The following is a 27,974-nucleotide window of genomic DNA, read 5'->3' on the forward strand; positions in this document are numbered from 1 at the left end:
AGCAAAGAGAAACGACAGTCCATCATTACTTTAAGACATGAAGGTCAGCCAATACGGAACTTTTCAAGAACTTTGAAAGGTGAAGCTGGTTGAGAGAATGCCAAGAGTGTGCAAAGCTGTCATCAAGGCAAAGGGTGGCTATTTGAAGAATCTCAAATATAAAACAAATTTTGATTTTACACTCTTTTGTTTCCTACATGATTCCATATGTGTTATTTCATAGTTGATGTCTTCACTATTATTCTACAATGTAAAAAATAGTAAAAATAAAGAAAAACCCTTGAATGAGTAGACATATCCAAACTTTTGAGAGGTTACATACATACATACATACATACATACATACATACATACATACATACATACATACATACATACATACATACATACATACATACATACATACATACATACATACATACATACATACATACATACATACATACATACATACATACATACATACATACATACATACATACATACATACATACATACATACATACATACATACATACATACATACATACATACATACATACATACATACATACATACATACATACATACATACATACATACATACATACATACATACATACATACATACATACATACATACATACATACATACATACATACATACATACATACATACATACATACATACATACATATACATACATACATACATACATACATACATACATACATACATACATACATACATACATACATACATACATACATACATACATACATACATACATACATACATACATACATACATACATACATACATACATACATACATACATACATACATACATACATACATACATACATACATACATACATACATACATACATACATACATACATACATACATACATACATACATACATACATACATACATACATACATACATACATACATACATACATACATACATACATACATACATACATACATACATACATACATACATACATACATACATACATACATACATACATACATACATACATACATACATACATACATACATACATACATACATACATACATACATACATACATACATACATACATACATACATACATACATACATACATACATACATACATACATACATACATACATACATACATACATACATACATACATACATACATACATACATACATACATACATACATACATACATACATACATACATACATACATACATACATACATACATACATACATACATACATACATACATACATACATATAGTGTGCCCGATGCTGCCCCTCATCTTATGTATTTATTAGACCTAGTCCCAAAAACTCTTGGACTAGCCTATAGCCTGTTCAGTTTGAGAAGGAGAGCGCGAAGATCGGAAGGAGGACCGGAGATCAACTTTGATAGCTTGCTACTACAATAATTGATTTTATAAAAATAGAAAAAAATATTGTCCATGATGAACTTATCAGAGTTATTGACCTCACAATAAGACTTGAGTAACTTGCATTGTGGTACTGAAACTTGAAGCAACAGCACAATCAAATTGGAAATGGACAGCTCATTGTGCTGAAAGTAGGCAAGTTCGAGTAGGCATAATTCATTTTTATCTTAATTTTATTTACACTTTACTAAACAACAAGAGGGCTTTGTGTTGGAGCCTATTTCTTCCTATTTAAGAAATAAGAGGTAGGCCTACCTGTTGACAAAATTAGGTTATAGGTTGATATATCCATAGATTTGTTAGTCCATTCCGCCACCCACCATGCACTCTTTAAATAGCCAACCTCCATGTCAGTGAAGGGCTGTTAACTTAAAACAGACTCGAATTGAGGGGGTATGCCATAGGATGACCTTTTATTAAAGAAAGTGGCAAAAAGCACAGGCCTACCCCTTGATGGCTTAAGATTTAAGAAAATAAAACTGATCCGATTATTTAAAGTGATCTATAACAGCCCTTTGGTCCGTGATGCTTTACGGTAGAAATAAGCTGTAAAATACCTGGGAAAGACTTGACTCCGATGCATATGGGGGAGATCATTGTTTCATTTCTTTGACATACAGAGGATGTCTTTGCTTGGGAAGTAATCTAATTGTCACTATCAACTGATTAAGCTATTCACTTTCTGTAGGCCTACAATAGAAGATGTTTAAACCCAGACAGTTTTTAGGGAAACACTTCTCATTTGGTTAAACCACGGAAGATGACTAGCCAGCAGTTAAAGCTAATATTTTTCTGTGTTGGTAGGCCTACTCTGTCTGGGGTGGAAAGGTAGGCCTAACTTTTGAAAGTACCATGCTCAGATTCCTAATGAAGTCTCAGATTTAATTATTTGCAAACAGGGACAGTTTCGTTGCGAACAAGATTTGGCATTGGAGAAATATGACAAGATGAACACATAGACCTATTTCTCTGTCCATTCTTCACCTGTAATGTATCTAATTTGTGTGGTATAAAAAACATATTCTGCTAATATGCAGAACTACGTGGAATTGCATGACATTTTTACAAAAGGCAATTTTTTCCTCTGACCTGCAAATACGATGATAGATTCATACTATAAAAGGAGATCTTTACACCCCGTTTGTCCAACCACGGTGATCTGCGAACCTTCTGGCATGTAGCCCTGTGCGCTATTAAAATTCCTTTGTCATCATGTAATGCTTACAGGATAAAGAACAGTTTCTAAAACTGCATATCTAAGGCTCTGGTCTGCCAAGAAGTGAGGGTAAACATGTTATTATTTTGGGTATAGGGGAGGGTCACTTGTTTGCATTAAAGGGAGGGTTTAGGTGAAAAATATTTTGCTTAAGGGGGGGCCAACCATTTACATTTCAGAGAGGTCAAATTTTCTTCATGTAACCCTTATTAGAAATAACGTTAACTCACGAAATACAGTCTCTAGAGAGGATTAGCAGAATCCTACACACTCCTTTCCCTCACCCTCTTACTCTCTCATGTTCTCTGTTTCTCACTCCTCTTTCTCCATGCCCCTCAGTGCTCTCTCTTTATCCCCCCCCCCCAACCCCCTCTTTCCCTATATGCAGTAGCTGGTACAGTGAGGGAAAAATGTATTTGATCCCCTGCTGATTTTGTACATTTGCCCACTGACAAAGAAATTATCAGTCTATAATTTTAATGGTAGGTTTATTTGAACAGTGAGAGACAGAATAACAACAACAAAATCCAGAAAGACGCATGTCAAAAATGTTATAAATTGATTTGCATGTTAATGAGGGAAATAAGTATTTGACCCCCTCTCAATCAGAAAGATTTCTGGCTCCCAGGTGTCTTTTATACAGGTAACGAGCTGAGATTAGGAGCACACTCTTAAAGGGAATGCTCCTAATCTCAGCTTGTTACCTGTTTAAAAGACACCTGTCAACAGAAGCAATCAATCAATCAGATTCCAAACTCTCCACCATGGCCAAGACCAAAGAGCTCTCCAAGGATGTCAGGGACAAGATTGTAAACCTACACAAGGCTGGGATGGGCTACAGGACCATCGCCAAGCAGCTTGGTGAGAAGGTGACAACAGTTGGTGCGAGTATTCGCAAATGGAAGAAACACAAAATAACTGTCAATCTCCCTCGGCCTGGGGCTCCATGCAAGATCTCACCTCGTGGAGTTGCAATGATCATGAGAACGGTGAGGAATCAGCCCAGAACTACACAGGAGGATCTTGTCAATGATCTCAAGGCAGCTGGCACCATAGTCACCAAGAAAACAATTGGTAACACACTACGCCGTGAAGGACTGAAATCCTGCAGCGCCCGCAAGGTCCCCCTGCTCAAGAAAGCACATATACAGGCCCGTCTGAAGTTTGCCAATGAACATCTGAATGATTCAGAGGAGAACTGGGTGAAAGTGTTGTGGTCAGATGAGACCAAAATGGAGCTCTTTGGCATCAACTCAACTTGCTAGGTTTGGAGGAGGAATGCTGCCTATGACCCCAAGAACACCATCCCCACCGTCAAACATGGAGGTGGAAACATTATGCTTTGGGGGTGTTTTTCTGCTAAGGGGACAGGACAACTTCACCGCATCAAAGGGACGATGGACAGGGCCATGTACCGTCAAATCTTGGGTGAGAACCGCCTTCCCTCAGCCAGGGCATTGAAAATGGGTCGTGGATGGGTATTCCAGCATGACAATGACCCAAAACACACGGCCAAGGCAACAAAGGAGTGGCTCAAGAAGAAGCACATTAAGGTCCTGGAGTGGCCTAGCCAGTCTCCAGACCTTAATCCCATAGAAAATCTGTGGAGGGAGCTGAAGGTTCGAGTTGCCAAACGACAGCCTCGAAACCTTAATGACTTGGAGAAGATCTGCAAAGAGGAGTGGGACAAAATCCCTCCTGAGATGTGTGCAAACCTGGTGGCCAACTACAAGAAACGTCTGACCTTTGGTTTGGGTTTTGCCACCAAGTAATAGTCATGTTTTGCAGAGGGGTCAAATACTTATTTCCCTCATTAAAATGAAAATCAATTTATGACATTTTTGACATGCGTTTTTCTGGATTTTGTTGTTGTTATTCTGTCTCTCACTGTTCAAATAAACCTACCATTCAAATTATTGACTGATCATGTCTTTGTCAGTGGGCAAACGTACAAAATCAGCAGGGGATCAAATAGTTTTTTCCCCTCACTGTATGTAGAGCTATTAATTGGCTTCTCACTTTAAAAAAAAAACATGTCCCTTTGGCAGAGCCAGTGTTTACCCCCACTACTCTAAACTGAGACACACGGTCCCATAAAGCCAGGAAATTTAATAATTAGGGCCAGTAAACAGTCTGCTTTGACATGGCTGCAGTTCACCCATATAAACTAAATGGAAGTCATCAGATGGGTGGTGTTTTGTCAACCTTGTCTCAGGGAAATTATTAGGATTTGGTAAGTAAATCTGTTCCCTTCATTTAGTATGATAGATTATATTACATTACATTATGAATGGAATAGCGGTCATACAATATCATACAAATTACAGGACGTATATATTTCGCGGAATATGCCCAATCACCCTACTGTAGTTTCTGTCTAAAGTACAGTAACTAGACCATTAGTAGATATCATATCTTGGAGGTGCTCAGAAATACACTATGTATACACACGAAAGTATGTGGACACCCCTTCAAATGAGTGGATTTGGCTATTTCAGCCAAACCTGTTGCTGAAAGGTGTATACACTTTAGCACACACCCAAGCAATCTCCATAGACAAACATTGGCAGTAGAATGGTTTTACTGAAGAGCTCAGTGACGTTCAACATGCCACCTTTCCAAAAAGTCAGTTAGTCAAATGTATGCCCTGATAGAGCTGCCTCGGTGAACTGTAAGTGCTCTTATTGTAAAGTGGAAACGTCTAGGAGCAACAACTGCTCAACCGCGAAGTGGTAGGCCACACAAGCTCACAGAACGGGACCGCCGTGTGCTGAAGCGCTTAGCGCATAAACATTGTCTGTCCTCGGTTGCAAAACTCACTAGAGTTCCAAACTGCCTCTGGAAGCAACTTCAGCACAATAACTGTTCATAGGGAGCTTCATGAAATGGGTTTCCATGGCCGAGCAGCCGCACACAAGCCTAACATCACCATGCGCAATGCCAAGCATCGGCTGGAGTGGTGTAAAGCTCTCCACTATTGGACTCTAGAGCAGTGGAAACACGTTCTCTGGAGTGATGAATCACGCTTCACCATCTGGCAGTCCGACGGACGAATCTGGGTTTGGAGGATGGCAGGAGAACGCTACCGGCCCGAATGCATAGTGCCAACTGTAATGTTTGGTGGAGGAGCAATAATGGTCTGGGGCTGTTTTTCATGGTTCGGGCTAGGCCCCTTAGTTCCAGTGACGGGAAATTTTAACGCTACAGCATACAATGACATTCTAGACGATTCTGTGCTTCCAACTTAGTGGCAACAGATTGGGGAAGGCCCTTTCCTGTTTCAGCATGAAAGCGAGGTCCATACAGAAATGGTTTGTCGAGATCGGTGTGGAAGAACTTGAGTGGAAAGCCTTCCCAGAAGAGTGGAGGCTGTTATAGCAGCAAAGGGGACCAACTCCATATTAATGCCAATGATTTTGGAATGAGATGTTTGACGAGCAGGTGTCCACATACTTTTGGTCATGTAGTGTACGTATAATATTGCCCACAATTTCTAAAACCCTCATTCTGTCTTTTCGTAGAGATCCCTCCCTCAGCTCAAGGGACAACAGGGTATATTCCCACCTTAATAAATATTTCCTGCCAATGGTGTTTGGGGGTTTCAAAAAATGATTAGTCATAATCTACATGGGTTTATACTGAGATGGAGCCCCTATGCGCCCTGGTCAAAAGTAGTGCACAATGTAGGGAATAGGGTTAATTTGGGCCGCAGTTCAGAATCAGCAGATCGAGCTCCACCCTCTCCAGTTGGTCAGAGTGGTGAAGAGCATTGAAGTGACAGGCCATGGGCCACTGGAAACATGACTACGTCCCAAATGGCATCCTATTCCCTATTTAGTGCATTAATTTTGACGAGTGCACTATAGGAAATAGGGTGCCATTTGGGACAATACATTTTAGTCATTTAGCAGACGGTCTTATCCAGAGCGACTTACAGGAGCAATTAGGGTTAAGTGCCTTGCTCAAGGGCACAGACAGATTTTTCACCTAGTCGGCTCTGGGATTAGAACCAGCGACCTTTTGGTTACTGGCACAAAGCTCTTAACCACTAAACTACCTGCCGCCCCCACATGGGACAAATCCCATGTGTTTATAAAGAGGGGGTGGGGCAGGCGAGAGGACATTTTTGGTGCACGGTGCAGTGTGTGTGTGAAGTGCAGGAATTTCTTTCCCTTTGTATACTCCCGCCAGACTGCAACTTACATGAACCCAACACTGGGCTGTTTGTCACTGCAGGACAGGACACAGTAGAGTTCTATATATATATATATATATATATACACAGTTGAAGTCGGAAGTTTACATATACTTAGGTTGGAGTCATTAAAATTTGTTTTTCAACCACTCCACAAATTTCTTGTTAACTATAGTTTTGGCAAGTCGGTTAGGACATCTACTTTGTGCATGACACAAGTAATCTTTCCAACAATTGTTTACAGACAGATTATTTCACTTATCATTCACTGTATCACAATTCCAGTGGGTCAGAAGTTTACATACACTAAGTTGACAGTGCCTTTAAACAGTTTGGAAAATGGCTTTAGAAGCTTCTGATACGCTAATTGACATCATTTGAGTCAATTGGAGGTGTCCCTGTGGATGTATTTCAAGGCCTTCCTTCAAACTCAGTGCCTCTTTGCTTGAAATCATGGGAAATCAGCCAAGGGACTACAAGAGTAAAACATCAAATTTTGGTCATGTAGTGACCAGGAGACCCATGGGGCGGCGCACAATTGGCCCAGCGTCGTCCAGGTTAGGGGAGGGAATGGCCGGCAGGGATGTAGCTCAGTTGGTAGAGCATGGCGTTTGCAACGCCAGGGTTGTGAGTTCGATTCCCACAGGGGCCAGTATGAAAAAATAATGTATGCACTAACTAACTGTAAGTCGCTCTGGATAAGAGCGTCTGCTAAATAAAATGTAAATAAAATTACAACCAGAAACATGACAATCATTTCACCCAGTTTTGCCCTCTGGGTATAGGCTTATGCTACAAAATGTTTAGAATATGTATGCACCTCTTGGAAACAATTGTTTGTTCATAGATAGTCAGTCTTTTTATGGAACAGGTTTTGAAGCGGTTTGATGCTACTGACCTGTAGGGTGCATCCGAACACTCCGATCATTAGCATGACCACAGAGAGGTAGTCTGTGAACACATCCCACCAGGGCTTCAGGACCCGGAACTGTGCCTGCTGTTCCGAGAACTGTCGGAACTCTGTCACAGGAATCATGGCTCCTGCTGGGACAGAGATTAAATGTAGGGATTGTTTGTAAACAATGTATTAGTAAACAAACAATGTATAGCTTCAAAATATGTTTAGTCCTTATATGTGCCAGTTATTCCAACCATAGATCCATTTATGAATTTAAGAGTGGTGATATTTCTCCATCCCCATCCCTTAGCTTTAGAGCAAGTGGCAGGGCTGCCTTTTGGTTGAAATAATAAATGAAGGACTGTGCCTTCAAGCCTCCATTTAAATCCCCTTGTCACTTTCCTGGAGGATGCTAACCTATAGGTTCAATATGGCCAGCTTCCACACTAGTTGACAATGCAGGGGGAAATGTAGAGGGAAATGTAGCTAGCCTTCACAAGATGACACTTGGAACGAAGTTGGGGTACACACACTGACAACCCAATCATACACTTCACTGTCTCCAGAATCATATCCATAACATTAAGCATTACCTTCCGTACAACCAGTCTGTATCTTGTTTGTCAAACAAACTAGCCCTGCCAAAATACAGCAGGACACAATATGCCCATGTTTGTTTTACATTCAATTAGGATCATACAAAATACCTTTCACAGGAACTGTGAATCATAAAGTTTCCATTCGGTGTGGGGTTTGATGGAATTAAACTCTGCTTCCTATCATGCTGTCAAACATGACAAAACAACTCTGTTGTAACTGTAAGGGTGTATAAATCCCTTGGTGATACTGTTAAAGATTTGAATGTACAACAAAACTCACACTGGTTTGATGTACCAATGAACTGAGGAAAACCTCACTTTTGGCAGTTGGTTAAGACCACAATTTTGTGGCTAGCATAGACTAAACAATCTGCCTGTTAGGATGGAAAACAATCACAGAGTCTAAAGCAGCATAATACAGTTGAAGTCGGAAGTTTACATATATATACACACTTAGGTTGGAGTCATTAAAACAAAATTTTTCAACCACTTCACAAATATCTTGTTAACAAACTATCGTTTTGGCAAGTCGGTTAGGACATCTACCTTGTGCGTTACACAAGTAATTTTTCCAACAATCGTTTACAGACAGATTATTTCACTGTATTACAATTCCAGTGGGTCAGAAGTGTACATACACTAAGTTGACTGTGCCTTTAAACAGCTTGGAAAATTCCAGAAAATTATGTCATGGCTTTAGAAGCTTCTAATAGGCTAATTGACATCATTTGAGTCAATTGGAAGAGTACCTGTTGATGTATTTCAAGGCCTACCTTCAAACTCAGTGCCTCTTTGCTTGAAATCATGGGAAATCAGCCAAGACCTCAGAAAAAATATTGTAGACCTCCACAAGTCAGGTTTATACTTGGGAGCAATTTCCAAACGCCTGAATGTACCACGTTCATCTGTACAAACAATAGTATGCAAGTATAAACACCATGGGACCACGCAGCCGTCATACCGCTCAGGAAGGAAACGCGTTCTGTCTCCTAGAGATGAATGTACAAAAAGTGCAAATCAATCCAAGAACAACAGCAAAGGACCTTGTAAAGATGCTGGAGGAAACAGGTACAAAAGTATCTATATCCACAGTAAAACGAGTCCTATATCGACATATCCTGAAAGGCCACTCAGCAAGGAAGAAGCCACTGCTCCAAAACCGCCAGACTACGGTTTGCAACTAAACATGGGGACAAAGATTGTACTTTTTGGAGAAATGTCCTCTGGTCTGATGAAACAAAAATAGAACTGTTTAGCCATAATGACCATCGTTATATTTGGAGGAAAAAGGGTGCAGCTTGCAAGCCGAAGAACACCATCCCAACCGTGAACCACGGGGGTGGCAGCATCATGCTGTGGGGGTGCTTTGCTGCAGGAGGGACTGGTAAACTTCACAAAATAGATGGCATCATGAGGAAGGAAGATTATGTGGACATATTGAAGTAACATCTCAAGACATCAGTCAGGAAGTTAAAGCTTGGTCGCAAATGGGTCTTCCAAATGGACAATGACCCCAAGCATACTTCCAAAGTTGTGGCAAAATGACTTAAGGACAAAGTCATGGTATTGGAGTGGCCATCACAAAGCACTGACCTCAATACTGTAGAACATTTGTGGGCAGAACTGAAAAGGCGTGTGCGAGCAAGGAGGCCTACAAACCTGACTCAGTTACACCAGCTCGGTCAGGAGGAATGGGCCAAAATTCACCTAACTTATTGTGGGAAGCTTGTGGAAGGCTACCCGAAACGTTTGACCCAAGTTATACAATTTAAAGGCAATGCAACCAAATACTAATACCCACTGGGAATGTGATGAAAGAAATAAAAGCTGAAATAAATCACTCTACTTTAATTCTGACATTTGACATTCTTAAAATAAAGTGGTGATCCTAACTGACCTAAGACAGGGAATTTTTACTAGGATTAAATGTCAGGAATTGTGAAAAACTGAGTTTAAATGTATTTGGCTAAGGTGTATGTAAACCTCCGACTTCAACTGTATATTGAGTAATCGCGGTTAACCCAGACTTAAGTCTCAGGTGATTAGTCAGCTGCTTGATTAAGTTCTTGGTCCATACGTGAGAGAAGAGATAAAGAGACGCTAGAACGAGGAGTGGAACCGGCACGAGGAGCTCCATCCTCTCTATTTGCAAGTTAATGTCCGAATGTACCCTCCCCTTCCGAAATTTGAAAGATGCTAACACCTGTAAAATCGTGATTTGTCCAAATAACCATTGACGAAAAACCCAACACTGGAATTACTGCTGCTCGTTATCCCATGGTCCCAATTCTTTTATATGGATCTGGCCACGAGAGAATGTAAATGGAGCCATGCTTGTAGCATTATCAAGGCCTTATAAGCATATGCCTGTCATGTCTACAATGATTTTACTATCCCAGATTTAGGTACAATCGTCCCGGCACCTCCGTTAGAAGGTGTGGTAATGACTAATAGGAGACGGATGTACAGAAAACTCTTTATTGCACACACTTAAAAGATGCACTATGCAGAAATCGCTCAACCATTTCCTGGTTGCCTAAATTCTAATAGTTCGCCTAATTTCAGTTTGTGACAAAGAATGCAAATACAGTGTAGAGAATCAGCATACCATCTAAACCGCTGTGAATTTTTTCCATAACCAAAAATATAGTATTTCCAACTGTTTGATGCTGGTGTAAAAAAACGAAAGAAAAAGACGCAAATACAAAACTTAGCAGGAAACATATAAATAGTGCACATAGAACATTCTTAGACTTGCTTTCAATGAGAATGACAGATCTAACTCACATTTCTATGTGAATTTGGTCAGGTCACCCAAAATGTTACATATTGCCACTTTAAAAGACACACCCCCCAAAGTAGCAAGAGGGGACTAGTAGAAGTGATAGTGGTTTCTGTAATAAAACAGAAGATATGCATGTAGAATAGGACAAACATAGTACTCAATATAAACATAGCAGTGGGCTAGTACGCTAGGCTAGGGGCTTCTAGGCTAGGCACAGTACAAGGCATACAGGGAAGTTAGAATTTGCAAGGCTAACAGTGATGGCTAGCAGGGCAATGTACAGTGACCAAAAGGACTAACACTGCACACAGTATACAGTGGGGGAAAAAGTATTTAGTCAGCCACCAATTGTGCAAGTTCTCCCACTTAAAAAGATGAGAGAGGCCTGTAATTTTCATCATAGGTACACGTCAACTATGACAGACAAAGTGAAAAGAAAAAAAAATCCAGATAATCACATTGTAGGATTTTTTATGAATTTATTTTTCAAATTATGGTGAAAAATAAGTATTTGGTCACCTACAAACAAGCAAAATTTCTGTCTCTCACAGACCTGTAACTTCTTCTTTAAGAGGCTCCTCTGTCCTCCACTCGTTACCTGTATTAATGGCACCTGTTTGAACTTGTTATCAGTACAAAAGACACCTGTCCACAACCTCAAACAGTCACACTCCAAACTCCACTATGGCCAAGACCAAAGAGCTGTCAAAGGACACCAGAAACAAAATTGTAGACCTGCACCAGGCTGGGAAGACTGAATCTGCAATAGGCTCCACGCAAGATCTCACCCCGTGGGGTCAAAATGATCACAAGAACGGTGAGCAAAAATCCCAGAACCACACCTAGTGAATGACCTGCAGAGAGCTGGGACCAAAGTAACAAAGCCTACCATCAGTAACACACTACGCCGCCAGGGACTCAAACCTGCAGTGCCAGACGTGTCCCCCTGCTTAAGCCAGTACATGTCCAGGCCCGTCTGAAGTTTGCTAGAGTGCATTTGGATGATCCAGAAGAGGATTGGGAGAATGTCATATGGTCAGATGAAACCAAAATAGAACTTTTTTGGTAAAAACTCAACTCGTCGTGTTTGGAGGACAAAGAATGCTGAGTTGCATCCAAAGAACACCATACCTACTGTGAAGCATGGGGGTGGAAACATCATGCTTTGGGGCTCTTTTTCTGCAAAGGGACCAGGACGACTGATCCGTGTAAAGCAAAGAATGAATGGGGCCATGTATCGTGAGATTTTGAGTGAAAACCTCCTTCCATCAGCAAGGGCATTGAAGATGAAACGTGGCTGGGTCTTTCAGCATGACAATGATCCCAAACACACCGCCCGGGCAACGGAGTGGCTTCGTAAGAAGCATTTCAAGGTCCTGGAGTGGCCTAGCCAGTCTCCAGATCTCAACCCCATAGAAAATCTTTGGAGGAGTTGAAAGTCTGTGTTGCCCAGCGACAGCCCCAAAACATCACTGCTCTAGAGGAGATCTGCATGGAGGAATGGGCCAAAATACCAGCAACAGTGTGTGAAAACCTTGTGAAGACTTACAGAAAACGTTTGACCTGTGTCATTGCCAACAAAGGGTATATAACAAAGTATTGAGAAACTTTTGTTATTGACCAAATACTTATTTTCCACCATCATTTGCAAATAAATTCATTAAAAATCCTACAATGTGATTTTCTGGATTTTTTTCCCTCATTTTGTCTGTCATAGTTGACGTGTACCTATGATGAAAATTACAGGCCTCTCTCATCTTTTTAAGTGGGAGAACTTGCACAATTGGTGGCTGACTAAATACTTTTTTCCCCACTGTACAATAACAAGGCCATGGCAACAGGCACATGAACAGATAGGGCTCTACCTGTGTAGAGCACATGCCCCTTTGCCCTTCCAGTCTACAAAGTGCCCTGGTAGTATAATTTCCCCCAAAATGTTTTTTTTTGGTATACATTTGTCGTTGTTATTCTGAACCCACTGCCCGCAAGTCGTTGTTAAATTCTCATCTATGCTTCAGAACCAAATACTTGCGCGTCTTGATTGTTGACCAATGACCAGTCATCGGCATTGGCACGCAAAGGCGGACGCACCTATCCAGATTACTGACCAAAAATAATTGGTTTCATTTTCTCCAGTTTTGCCTGGCAAAAACAGAGTAGGCCGATGTTTATCATCCATATAAATACAGTTTAGCATCTACTACGGACTCATCTTTGCCAGAACAATAGGCTACCTTGCAATTTGATTGATCATTTTCATATTTCAGATAGGCCTAGTTTGGGTGCCTACTGGCAATATAATATGTTTAAAGATAAGCAACTGTAATAATCACACTGCCTTCAATATTATGGGATGAAGATGTAATAAATTCACCAGAATATGTTACGATATTTGTGAGGAAGAACAGGGCTACCCGGCTGGCAATGAGCACTCTGCAGGCAGGCTGCCCTCCAAAGTGATGGCACGATGCAGACAGAACATGCTTTCCATCTGATCCTGCAACCTCCCCTACAAGTAGGCCGTATGATTTTGCTTTCTTTGGACTCCAAGTATTCAGATTTCTTCACATGTTATTGTGTTACATAGTGGGATAAAAATATATTTGTCTTTTTTTGTCAACAATCTACACAAAATACTCTAATGTCAAAGTGGGGGGAAAAATCTCTATAAAAAAATTATTAATACAAATTAAAGCTGCAATATGTTACATTTTTGGTGACCCGACCGAATTCATAGAAATGTGTGTCAAAGATATGTCATTCTCATTGAAAACATGTCTAAGAAGCAAGATCTGTTCTATGTGCACCATTTCTATACTTCCCGCTCTTAAGTATAATTTTTGCATCTTTTACTTTCGGTTTTGTACACCAGCATCAAACAGCTGAAAATAAGATATTTTTGGTTATGGAAAATATATTTCACAGCGGTTTCGATGGTATGCTGATTCTCAACACTATCCTTGCTTGTTTTGTCACAAACTGAAATTAGGCAAACTATTAGAATTTTAGCCACCAGGAAATGGCGAAGCAATTTCTGCATAGTTCATCTTTAAATAACTAAAAAATAATTGCATAAGTATTCAGCTCCCTGAGTCAATACATGTTAGAAACACCTTTGGCATCGATTACAGTTGTGAGTCTTCTTGGGTAAGTCTATAAAAGCTTTGCAAACCTGGATTGTGCAATATTTGCCCATTATTCTTTTCAAAATTCTTGTCTTGCCATAGGTTTTCAAGCAGACTTAAATCAAAATTATAACTTGGCCACTCAGGAACATTCACTGTCTTCTTGGTAAGCAACTCCAGTGTAGATCTGGCCTTGTGTTGTAGGTTATTGTCCTGCTGAAAGGTGTATTCCTCTCCCAGTCTCTTGTGTAAAGCAGACTGAAGAAGGTTTTCCTCTAGGATTTAGCCTGTGCTTAGCTCCATCACGTTTATTTTTATCCTGAAAAACTCCCCAGTATTTGCCGATGTCAAGCATACCCATACCATGATGCAGCCTCACCATGCTTGAATATAAGGTGGCAGTTACTCAATGATCTGTTGGATTTGCCCCAAAGATGCATGTTATGGAATATTTTAATGATGTAAATTATATTTATATTCTTCTTTTCACTCTGTCATTTAGGTCATTATTGCCGAGTCACTACAATGTTGATCCATCCTCAGCTCTTCCATTACAGCCAATAAACTATGTAGCTGTGACCTCATGGTAACATCCCTGGGCAGTTTCATTCCTGTCCTGCATCTCAGTTCAGAAGGACGACTGCATCTTTTATGTGTCTAGGTCATACGTAACATAACCATGAACGTAACTAAGAAAAGAGCGGGTAGCAGCTTCAATCAATTCACGTACTACTGTCAAGATGGCTAGCGTTCAGTGCAACTCGATTGTCTCTTTGAAAGAAGTTCCTTTTTGTCGGCGAACAAATCAAGATAAATTGGCAACGAAACAATTAGGACCTCCCAGACCAAATGTAATAATTCAACAGGTTTCTACTAAAGGGGGAAAAGTCCTACACCCGAGGATTTTCCAAAAAATTGGTACGAACGAAAAACCTGGCTAGCAGGCTGCGATGTAGCTAATGCAGTCTTCTGCTACCCCTGCTTACTCTTTCACCCTGAAGGCGGCACGGCAGACAGCACCGCTTGGACAGCGACTGGTGTAACGGACATGCACCATCTTTCAGAAAAGATTAAGAAACATGAGCTGTCAAAGACCCACATGGATAGCTGTTTGAGATTGTCTGCTTTGGGGAGAGTGAACATTGCCACTCAACTGGATGAGGGATACAGGCTAGCTGTCCGCCGCCACAACGATGAGGTTAGCAAGAACCGCCACATCCTCAGCCGGCTAATCCAGTGTGTGAAGTTTTGCGGAGTGTTTGAGTTAGCTTTGCGAGGCAAAGATGAAACTGAGGGCTCCACCAACCCTGGTATTTTTATTGGACTTGTCAACTTTGTGGCACAATTAGATGAGGTGTTTTATGGACATGCATATTGTTTATGCAGTGTTGAGGAATGTGAAAGAACACCCTTGATTATTTTTACTGTGATAACTTATTTTGCTTTTGTAAGCCAACACTTTTGAGATCAGTCAATAAATGCATCTGGTATTGACTTATATGCTGCCCCCGTCTTCATGTTGTTGCTGGACATATCTTTTTTTAAATGTGTGTAGGTCACCTAAATCATCAGAAAAATTGCCCCCCCTGAGAATTTTTTCAGGAGCCGCCACTGTACCCATCTACCAATTACTACCCTTCTTTATTAGGATTTCAAAAAGCTCCCTGGTCTTTGTACACTGAACAAAAATATAAAACAACATAGTAGTAGTAGTAGTAGTAGTAGTAGTAGTAGTAGTAGTAGTAGTAGTAGTAGTAGTAGTGTTGGTCCCATGTTTCAAGAGCTGAAATAAAAGATCCCAGAAATTGTTAAAATGCACAAAAAGCTTATTTCTCTAAAATTGTGCGCACAAATCTGTTAACATCCCTGTTAGTGAGCATTTCTCCTTTGCCAAGATAATCCATCCACCTGACAGGTGTGGCATATCAAGAGGCTGATTAAACAGCATGATCATTACACAGGTGCACCTTGTGCTGGGACAATAAAAGGCCACTCTAAAAATGTGCAGTTTTGTCACACAACGCCACAGATGTGCAAAGTTTTGCAGGAGCGTGAAATTGGCATGCTGACTGCAAGAATATCCACCAAAGCAGTTGCCAGATAATTGAATGTTAATTTCTCTAACATATGCCGCCTCCGTCATTTTAGAGAATTTGGCAGTACGTCCAACCGGCCTCACAACCGCAGACTACATGTTTGGCAAGTGGTTTGCTGATATCAACGTTGTGAACAGATTGCCCCATGGTGGCGGTGAGGTTATGGTATGGGCAGGTATACACTACGGACAATGAACACAGTTGCATTTTATCGATTGCAATTTGAATGCCCAAAAATAAAGCGACGAGTTCCTGAAGCCCATTGTGAGGCCCATTTTCTGGGGGTTTTATCTGTATTCCCAGTCATGTGAAATCCAGAGATTAGGGCCTAATGAATTTATTTCAATTGACTGATTTCCTCATTTGAACTGTAACTCAGTAAAACCAATGAAATTGTTGCATGTTGCGTTCATATTTTTGTTCAGTATAGTTGAATCTGTGCTTGAAATTCAATATTTGACTGAGGGACCTAAGAGATGTTATATGTATGGGGGACAGAGGAAGGGTTAGTCATTCATGAAGTATGTCAACCCCTATTATTTCACACAGAGTGAGTCCATGTAACTTATTGTGATTTGTTAAGCCAAATGTTACTCCTGAACTAATTTTGGCTTGCCTAAACAAAGGGGCTGAATAACTAAACAATTACTACAGTTGAAGTCGGAAGTTTACATACACCTTAGCCAAATACACTGCTCAAAAAAATAAAGGGAACACTTAAACAACACAATGTAACTCCAAGTCAATCACACTTCTGTGAAATCAAACTGTCCACTTAGGAAGCAACACTGATTGACAATACATTTCACATGCTGTTGTGCAAATGGAATAGACAACAAGTGGAAATTATAGGCAATTAGCAAGACACCCACAATAAAGGACTGGTTTTGCAGGTGGTGACCACAGACCACTTCTCAGTTCCTATGCTTCCTGGCTGATGTTTTGGTCACTTTTGAATGCTGGCGGTGCTTTCACTCTAGTGGTAGCATGAGACGGAGTCTACAACCCACACAAGTGGCTCAGGTAGTGCAGCTCATCCAGGATGGCACATCAATGCGAGCTGTGGCAAGAAGGTTTGCTGTGTCTGTCAGCGTAGTGTCCAGAGCATGGAGGCGCTACCAGGAGACAGGCCAGTACATCAGGAGACGTGGAGGAGGCCGTAGGAGGGCAACAACCCAGCAGCAGGACTGCTACCTCCGCCTTTGTGCAAGGAGGAGCAGGAGGAGCACTGCCAGAGCCCTGCAAAATGACCTCCAGCAGGCCACAAATGTGCATGTGTCTTCTCAAACGGTCAGAAACAGACTCCATGAGGGTCCGATGTCCACAGGTGGGGGTTGTGCTTACAGCCCAACACCGTGCAGGACGTTTGGCATTTGCCAGAGAACACCAATATTGGCAAATTCGTCACTGGCGCCCTGTGCTCTTCACAGATGAAAGCAGGTTCACACTGAGCACGTGACAGACGTGACAGAGTCTGGAGACGCCGTGGAGAACGTTCTGCTGCCTGCAACATCCTCCAGCTTGACCGGTTTGGCGGTGGGTCAGTCATGGTGTGGGGTGGCATTTCTTTGGGGGGCCTCCATGTCCTCCATGTGCTCGCCAGAGGTAGCCTGACTGCCATTAGGTACCGAGATGAGATCCTCAGACCCCTTGTGAGACCATATGCTGGTGCGGTTGGCCCTGGGTTCCTCCTAATGCAAGACAATGCTAGACCTCATGTGGCTGGAGTGTGTCAGCAGTTCCTGCAAGAGGAAGGCATTGAAGCTATGGACTGGCCCGCCCGTTCCCCAGACCTGAATCCAATTGAGCACATCTGGGACATCATGTCTCGCTCCATCCACCAATGCCACGTTGCACCACAGACTGTCCAGGAGTTGGCGGATGCTTTAGTCCAGGTCTGGGAGGAGATCCCTCAGGAGACCATCCGCCACCTCATCAGGAGCATGCCCAGGCATTGTAGGGAGGTCATACAGGCACGTGGAGGCCACACACACACACTACTGAGCATCATTTTGACTTGTTTTAAGGACATTACATCAAAGTTGGATCAGCCTGTAGTGTGGTTTTCCACTTTAATTTTGAGGGTGACTCCGAATCCAGACCTCCATGGGTTGATACATTTGATTTCCATTGATAATTTTTGTGTGATTTTGTTGTCAGCACATTCAACTATGTAAAGAAAAAAGTATTGAATAAGATTATTTCATTCATTCAGATGTAGGATGTGTTATTGTAGTGTTCCCTTTATTTTTTTGAGCAGTGTACATTTAAAGTCAGTTTTTCACAATTCCTGACATTTAATCCTAGTAAAAATCCCCTGTCTTAGGTCAGTTAGGATCACCACTTTATTTTAAGAATGTGAAATGTCAGAATAATAGTAGAGAGAATGATTTATTTCAGCTTTTATTTCTTTCATCACATTTCCAGTGGGTCAAAGTTTACATACACTCAATTAGCATTTGGTAGCATTGCCTTTAAATTGTTTAACTTGGGTCAAACATTTCAGGTAACCTTCCACAAGCTTCCCACAATAAGTTGGGTGAATTTTGGCCCATTCCTCCTGACCGAGCTGGTGTAACTGAGTCAGGTTCGTAGGCCTCCTTGCTCACATACGCTTTTTCAGTTCTGCCCACAAATGTTCTATAGGATTTAGGTCAGGGCTTTGTGATGGCCACTACAATACCTTGACTTTGTTGTCCTTAAGCCATTTTGCCACAACTTTGGAAGTATGCTTGGGGTCATTGGAAGACCATCCATTTGGAAGACCCATTTGCGACCAAGCTTTAACTTCCTGACTGATGTCTTGAGATGTTGCTTCAATATATCCACATCATTTTCCTTCCTCATGATGCCATCTATTTTGTGAAGTGCACCAATCCCTCCTGCAGCAAAGCACCCCCACAGCATGATGCTGCCACCCCCATGCTTCACGGTTGGGATGGTGTTCTTTGGCTTGCAAGCTACCCCCTTTTTCCTCCAAACATAACGATGGTCATTATGGCCAAACAGTTCTATTTTTGTTTCATCAGACCAGAGGACATTTCTCCAAAAAGTACAATCTTTGTCCCCATGTACAGTTGCAAACCGTAGTCTGGCTTTTTTATGGCTGTTTTGGAGCAGTGGCTTCTTCCTTGCTGATCGGCCCTTCTGGTTATGTCGATATAGGACTCATTTTACTGTGGATATAGATACTTTTGTACCTGTTTCCTCAAGCATCTTCACAAGGTCCTTTGCTGTTGTTCTGGGATTGATTTGCACTTTTCGCACCAAAGTACGTTCATCTCTAGGAGACAGAACGCATCTCCGTCCTGAGCAGTATGACGGCTGCGTGGTCCCATGGTGTTTATACTTGCGTACTATTGTTTGTACAGATGAATGTGGTACCTCCAGGCATTTGGAAATTGCTCCCAAGGATGAACCAGACTTGTGGAGGTCTACAATTTTTCTTCTGAGGTCTCTGCTGATTGCTTTTGATTTTCAAGCAAAGAGGCATTGAGTTTGAAAGTAGGCCTTGAAATACATCCACAGGGAAACCTCCAATTGACTCAAATGATGTCAATTAGCCTATCAGAAGCTTCAAAAGCCATGACATAATTTTCTGGAATTTTCCAAGCTGTTTAAAGGCACAGTCAACTTAGTGTATGTAAACTTCTGACCCACTGGAATTGTGATACAATGAATTTTAAGTGAAATAATCTGGTCTGTAAACAATTGTTGGAAAAATTACTTGTGTCAAGCACAAAGTAGATGTCCTAACCGACTTGCCAAAACTATAGTTTGTTCACAAGAAATGTGTGGAGTGGTTGAAAAACAATTTTTAATGACTCCAACCTAAGTATATGTAAACTTCCGACTTCAACTCTATATTTTAGTTATGAAATTGTATTTATCAAAACAATATCAAAGAATATTCCACTGACAGAGTGGAATATATTCCACTGACAGAGTATTTTGTGTAGATTGTTGAGAAAATAAATGTGAATCCCACTTTGTAACACAAAATGTGAAGAAAGGCACTGCATATCGCTAGTTGATTTTGGCTGCTAACATGAATGACTTTCAGCTCCAAATGCAGGTGTAAAACGCAGTTTATTTCTGTAGCCTATCTTGCGTTTTTAAAATACATCACCGGCTGTAATGACAGGCTACATTTGCACAGCGATTGTGTGTGCATGTTCGTGTGTGCACACGTGCATTTGCACGCACATGCTGGGGGGTGGTCACATGTTTTGTGCCACTCCTTTTTGGGGGTCATCCACTGGGATACATGATAGTAGCAAAAAATTGAGTTGGGTTGGATATAGTAATGGTAGGCTACAGTATATATTTAACAGGAGTTTTGTTGGTCATTGTTAATAAGTGGAGCATTTATTAAAGTTCAAAATACTTTGCTAAATACTTTACTCATCAGATTGTGCTGCTTTCCCCTCTTCTTGTAATATTTCCCAATGAGTATTTTTTTTTGTTTTAGCACATGCCCCCCAAAAGGTCTGTGCACAGCCCTGCAAGGGAGCAGCTATCTTAGGTTACATAACAACACAGCGGCCATCTTGAGGCCTATAGTAGCAACGACTGAGCCTGTACTGGCTGGTCTAAACATAAACAAGCAGGTTTCTATACACCCAAACCCAGTGAAGTCCACTTACTATATCATGGACGCACTAACACTAGCGTGTGTTGTCATAGTCCAGGGCTTCAGGAGAAAGGTCAATTGGTTGTGGCCAAGCTGTTGGTGTGCAGGGCAGAAGTTTATCAGAGTTCCTCACTCTGCCATTGCTTTCTGAAGATGAAAAAGGCAGGAATTGGGGATCTGTGACCTCAGATGACTGCCTGTGATTGGCTGACCCCATGGTGTGATAAGACAACCATAGCAACCTCCCCTAGCAACAGAGGTGTGAAATGCAAGCTTATGGCCCTTTAGGCTCTAGTGGGGATGGGACCCCTACTTGGTGCAGTTAGAAATCCCAAAGTTGTGTCCCAGGGCCAGAGAGAGGGTTTTCTACACTGATGTTGCTCGTCTCTGTCCCTCCCTCCCTCTGGTCAGCTTTAGCAATCTGCTTACTATGGGTATCACTCTGAACTCTATCCAAAATGATGAAGTATTACAGCAATGCTTTTGTAAACACAAATAGGCCTACCATATAATTCACAATTGACTGTATAAAGCCCATTACGTCAGAGTGTACTAAGTTTCAGCTTAACTGCGGGAAATGCCATACATACAGTGAGGGAAAAAAGTATTTGATCCCCTGCTAATTTTGTATGTTTGCCCACTGACAAAGACATGATCAGTCTATAATATTAATGGTATGTTTATTTGAACAGTGAGAGACAGAATAACAACAAAAAAATCCAGAAAAACGCATGTCAAAAATGTTAGAAATTGATTTGCATTTTAATGAGGGAAATAAGTATTTGACCCCTCTGCAAAACATGACTCAGTACTTGGTGGCAAAACCCTTGTTGGCAATCACAGAGGTCAGACGTTTCTTGTAGTTGGCCACCAGGTTTGCACACATCTCAGGAGGGATTTTGTTCCACTCTTCTTTGCAGATCTTCTCCAAGTCATTAAGGTTTCGAGGCTGACGTTTGGCAACTCTAAACTTCAGCTCCCTCCACAGCTTTTCTATGGGATTAAGGTCTGGAGACTGGCTAGGCCACTCCAGGACCTTAATGTGCTTCTTCTTGAGTGACTCCTTTGTTGCCTTGGCCGTGTGTTTTGGGTCATTGTCATGCTGGAATACCCATCCACGACCCATTTTCAATGCCCTGGCTGAGGGAAGGAGGTTCTCACCCAAGATTTGACGGTACATGGCCCCGTCCATCGTCCCTTTGATGCGGTGAAGTTGTCCTGTCCCCTTAGAAATAAACACCCCCAAAGCATAATGTTTCCACCTCCATGTTTGACGGTGGGGATGGTGTTCTTGGGGTCATAGGCAGCATTCCTCCTCCTCCAAACATTGCGAGTTGAGTTGATGGCAAAGAGCTCGATTTTGGTCTCATCTGACCACAACACTTTCACCCAGTTCTCCTCTGAATCATTCAGATGTTCATTGGCAAACTTCAGACGGCCCTGTATATGTGCTTTCTTGAGCAGGGGGACCTTGTGGGTTCTGCAGGATTTCAGTCCTTCATGGCGTAGTGTGTTACCAATTGTTTTCTTGGTGACTAATGGTCCCAGCTGCCTTGAGATCATTGACAAGATCCTCCCGTGTAGTTCTGGGCTGATTCCTCATCGTTGTCATGATCATTGCAACTCCACAAGGTGAGATCTTGCATGGAGCCCCAGGCCGAGGGAGATTGACAGTTCTTTTGTGTTTCTTCCATTTGCGAATAATCGCACCAACTGTTGTCACCTTCTCACCAAGCTGCTTGGCGATGGACTTGTAGCCCATTCCAGCCTTGTGTAGGTCTACAATCTTGTCCCTGACATCATTGGAGAGCTCTTTGGTGTTGGCCATGGTGGAGAGTTTGGAATCTGATTGATTGATTGCTTCTGTGGACAGGTGTCTTTTATACAGGTAACAAGCTGAGATTAGGAGCACTCCCTTTAAGAGTGTGCTCCTAATCTCAGCTCGTTACCTGTATAAAAGACACCTGGGAGCCAGAAATCTTTCTGATTGAGAGGGGGTCAAATAGTTATTTCCCTCATTAAAATGCAAATCACTTTCTAACATTTTTGACATGCGTTTTTCTGGATTTTTTTGTTGTTATTCTGTCTCTCACTGTTCAAATAAACCTACCATTAAAATTATAGACTGATCATTTCTTTGTCAGTGGGCAAACATACAAAATCAGCAGGGGATCAAATACTTTTTTCCCTCACTGTAACTGACTGATGTTCTAGAGAGGATACCATAGAAATATAAATCACTATTCTGATCACCATTGTGATTCTATTTCTCTGAGGAGTGCCATCCACAACCAAAGGATTGCCCCCTTAAATATCCTCTATTGGGTATCCATCTGGTCTTATCAGTGGGAGAAGAACATTCTTCAAAAAACAAGACAAAAGGATGTCAAATGTTTTTCCAAAGAGAATGTATTTGGAAAGTTCTTACATCATGAGCATGATTCTATACTGTCTGCACTTTAGTGCAAATGTAAAACAATACAACTCAGAATAGTAACCCAGATAGCAAAAACGGTTCCCCTGCTTGCTATTTCCCACTGTCGCTACGCCCATGGCTATAAATTCCTACCACCAGCGAGCAAGTGGAGTTTGCAGCTCAATACATGATTTGCATCTCCGGTGGGTAGCCCCCATTCAGAGGATTGCTATAAGCCATTGGCAGGCCGCTTTTGAATCTCTGGCGTTTAGCCTCCACTCAGAGGACAGCTATACGCCCTAGGCAAGCCATCTAGCCATGAGTTAATTTGAAAGACAATAGCCAGGAATTTCTCTTCTCTCAAATTAGGCCTGCCACCTTCCAGCTAACCACAGCCAGCCAGAGGCTACAAGCGGTTTTTGTTGTGATCTATAAACCTTAGCCTACATTTTTTGTGATGTCAATTTGATTTATTTGCCAATTTAAACAAAACAACCCCCCCCAAAAAAAACAAGAGGACACAATGCATTCAAAATAATTGAGGATAACACAAAAGTGATACAACTAATCATTTACAGTTTATAGCATTTTTCTTCATGAGTTTTATGTACTAGGCTATATTTAAAGGCAATACCAACTGTGCCTAGCAACTGTTCCAGTTGCTTTGTTAAAGAGATGCCACTCCCTAAACCACTTCACACAGTGTTGATCACTGTCATTAAGGGTGCAATTGTCTGTGGTCATGAAGCCAATTCTAGTCTATTCTATTGAGGCCATTAATAAATAGCCTACATTCCAATGTACATTTAATTCCATGACCTGTTTATTGCTTAAAACTATGTTCAAATCGAAGCCACAGTCAATGTTGCAACTTGCAATGTAAATTTAAATGAATAGCCTGCATTGCTAAACTTTAGGAACCCATAGCCATTTCATTGCAGGAATGTCAGCCTTTTGAACTGAGACCACAGATAGTGGAGGGTCAACTCAAACTACTCCCTTTTTACCCTCCTTTGCCAAGTCATTTTATTTGAATTAGATATACATAGGCTGCAGTGGAGGCTCATTAGAGGAGGAAGGGGAGGACGATCCTCCTCAGTGAATTTCATAAAAATAAAAATAGTAAAACATTGAAAAAGGTATCATTTTTAGATCAAACTATACTAAATATATTCACGTCACCAAATCATTGATTAAAACACACTGTTTTGCAATGAAGGTCTATAGTAGCCTCAACAGCACTCTGTAGGGTAGTACCATGGTGTAGCCGGAGGACAGCTAGCTTCAGTCCTCCTCTTGGTACATTGACTTCAATACAAAACCTAGGAGGCTCTTGGTTCTCACCCCCTTCCATAGACTTACACAGTAATTATGACAACTTCCGGAGGACGTCCTCCAACCTATCAAAGCTCTTGCAGCATGAACTGACATGTCCACCCAATCAAAGGATCAGAGAATGAATGTAGTACTGAAAGCATAAGCTACAGCTAGCTATCACTGTAATGCATAACATGTGGTGAGTAGTTGACTCAAAGAGAGAGAGAGAAAGACAATAGTTGAACAGTTGTCAACTAATTAATTTCTTCAAAAATGAAGGAGAAGCAAGAGAGAGCGTGATTGTCATTTTTTTCCCACTTTCACTTACTTAGCTAGCAAATGCAGCTGGCTAGTTTAGTTACTCAAACACCCGGCTCAAACAGAGGGGTGCTATGTTAGCTAGCTAGTGATGACTATCCAACACAACACTGGAACTCTTCCAAGTCAAGGTACGCTTTTGGTTTTATTAATTTATTGCCACCGGGGCCCGCCGGAGTAACTGCTTACTGACTATACACTGTAACGTTACTGTATGATTGTAGCAGGTTTACTAACGCAATAGTTCTATTAGCTATGTTGACTAGGACGTTACTTTAGCTAATATGGGGACAACGATGTAGGCTGTGTGTAGCGGTTATGACATGGTGTGGCTTGGAAAGGTTTTTTCGACTGGTCACATACAGCTAAGGTGAGAGGAGGAGAGTGCATGGAGGAGGAACTGTGTTTATGCGTGATCAGGAGTGTATTCATTCCACCAATTCTGTTGAAAAAAATTTATTAAATGGAAGCAAACGAAACAGGGATCAAAATACCTGAATTTGTCCAATAGAAAACCTTGTTTGCAACTGTTGGACTAATGATTACACCCTAGATAAGCTAGATGCAGGGAAGAGTGTGCAAGACGGTATTGAATGTGTCACTGTCTGTCCATGTGTCAATGTCTGTCATCTCAAATTTCTCTTGCGACCTGTGTGCACCTACGTTGTAAACTTTCATTCATAGGCTAGGTTGTAGCAAACTCATGATGGGTACAGGGAAAATTAGAGTATCATGTAGTAGCCTAAAACTATTGATGTTACATTGAACTGAGTGAATGGAATATGAATGACAGTCATCCAACATGCTGTAATAGAAATAAGGCCATGCTCATGAAAAAAAAAAGAAAATGGTCCTCCCTCATCATAAAACGCCACTGACTGCCACAGATAGGCTGCTACAGTCTATGATTTATACTCTCCTACAACCTTGCCAAAAAAGAGAAATGCACACTACTTACAGTAGGTGGCGGCACCTCTAAAACCCTCACAGAAGAAGCCGGAAAGCTCAGAGAGTGCATGGCTACTGAGGCTTGTGAGAGGCAGAGTGAAGTGACAGCTCAGGACAGAGAGAGTACTGGGCGACACAGAGCGTACCGAGTGATGGTGGATGGAAGAGCGCACTTATTTGAAATGGAAAAGCGTCGCGGTAGCTATTGATAAAGAAGAACATCAAGATGCGCTCTGTGGGATGCACTGTTGAGCGCTACATCCCGAGGGGTTCGTGCTGATTGTACGGAGATTGTGACAGCCGGTTAAATGGTGTCCCTTGAGAAGGCAAGAACAAGATGTACAGTGGGGAGAACAAGTATTTGATACACTGCCGATTTTGCAGGTTTTCCTACTTACAAAGCATGTAGAGTTCTGTAATTTTTATCATAGGTACACTTCAACTGTGAGAGACGGAATCTAAAACAAAAACCCAGAAAATCACATTGTATGATTTTTAAGTAATTCATTTGCATTTTATTGCATGACATAAGTATTTGATCACCTACCAATCAGGAAGAATTCCGGCTCTCACAGACCTGTTAGTTTTTCTTTAAGAAGCCCTCCTGTTCTCCACTCATTACCTGTATTAACTGCACCTGTTTGAACTCGTTACCTGTATAAAAGACACCTGTCCACACACTCAATCAGACAGACTCCAACCTCTCCACAATGGCCAAGACCAGAGAGCTGTGTAAGGACATCAGGAATAAAATTGTAGACATGCACAAGGCTGTGATGGGCTACAGGACAATAGGCAAGCAGCTTGGTGAAAAGGCAACAACTGTTGGCACAATTATTAGAAAATGGAAGAAGTTCAAGATGACGGTCAATCACCCTCGGTCTGGGGCTTCATGCAAGATCACACCTCGTGGGGCATCAATGATCATGAGGAAGGTGAGGGATCAGCCCAGAACTACACGGCAGGACCTGGTCAATGACCTGAAGAGAGCTGGGACCACAGTCTCAAAGAAAACCATTAGCAACACACTACGCCGTCATGGATTAAAATCCTGCAGCGCACGCAAGGTCCCCCTGCTCAAGCCAGCGCATGTCCAGGCCCGTCTGAAGTTTGCCAATGACCATCTGGATGATCCAGAGGAGGAATGGGAGAAGGTCATGTGGTCTGATGAGACAAAAATAGAGCTTTTTGGTCTAAACTCCACTCGCCGTGTTTGGAGGAAGAAGAAAGATGAGTACAACCCCAAGAACACCATCCCAACCGTGAAGCATGGAGGTGGAAACATCATTCTTTGGGGATGCTTTTCTGCAAAGGGGACAGGACGACTGCACCGTATTGAGGGGAGGATGGATGGGGCCATGTATCGCGAGATCTTGGCCAACAACCTCCTTCCCTCAGTAAGAGCATTGAAGATGGGTCATGGCTGGGTCTTCCAGCAGGACAACGACCCGAAACACACAGCCAGGGCAACTAATGAGTGGCTCCGTAAGAAGCATCTCAAGGTCCTGGAGTGGCCTAGCCAGTCTCCAGACCTGAACCCAATAGAAAATCTTTGGAGGGAGCTGAAAGTCCGTATTGCCTAGCGACAGCCCCGAAACCTGAAGGATCTGGAGAAGGTCTGTATGGAGGAGTGGGCCAAAATCCCTGCTGCAGTGTGTGCAAACCTGGTCAAGACCTACAGGAAACGTATGATCTCTGTAATTGCAAACAAAGGTTTCTGTACCAAATATTAAGTTCTGCTTTTCTGATGTATCAAATACTTATGTCATGCAATAAAATGCAAATGAATTACTTAAAAATCATACAATGTGATTTTATGGATTTTTGTTTTAGATTCCGTCTCTCACAGTTGAAGTGTACCTATGATAAAAATTACAGACCTCTACATGCTTTGTAAGTAGGAAAACCTGCTAAATCAGCAGTGTATCAAATACTTGTTCTCCCCACTGTATGTCAGGAGAAGCGCAGTATTAT

At 41.7% G+C, this 27,974-nt stretch overlaps 1 protein-coding gene across 2 annotated transcripts in view; it reads right to left on the bottom strand.

The window, feature by feature from the left end:
* LOC121540524 (volume-regulated anion channel subunit LRRC8C) overlaps nt 1–27,974 on the bottom strand; it is a 46,784-nt gene that overhangs the window by 8,383 nt on the left and 10,427 nt on the right. The window contains exon 2 of one of the 2 annotated variants that reach the window (XM_041849458.2): nt 7,764–7,906. In XM_041849458.2, the coding sequence (XP_041705392.1) occupies nt 7,764–7,901 (138 nt within the window). In that variant the 5' untranslated portion in view covers nt 7,902–7,906. Of the gene's footprint in view, nt 1–7,763; nt 7,910–27,974 lie in introns of both variants that reach the window. The other variant, XM_041849459.2, reaches the window with a different exon arrangement.

The sequence above is a fragment of the Coregonus clupeaformis genome, chromosome 26 (assembly GCF_020615455.1).
Source record: "Coregonus clupeaformis isolate EN_2021a chromosome 26, ASM2061545v1, whole genome shotgun sequence".
Classification (NCBI taxonomy): Eukaryota; Metazoa; Chordata; class Actinopteri; order Salmoniformes; family Salmonidae; genus Coregonus; species Coregonus clupeaformis.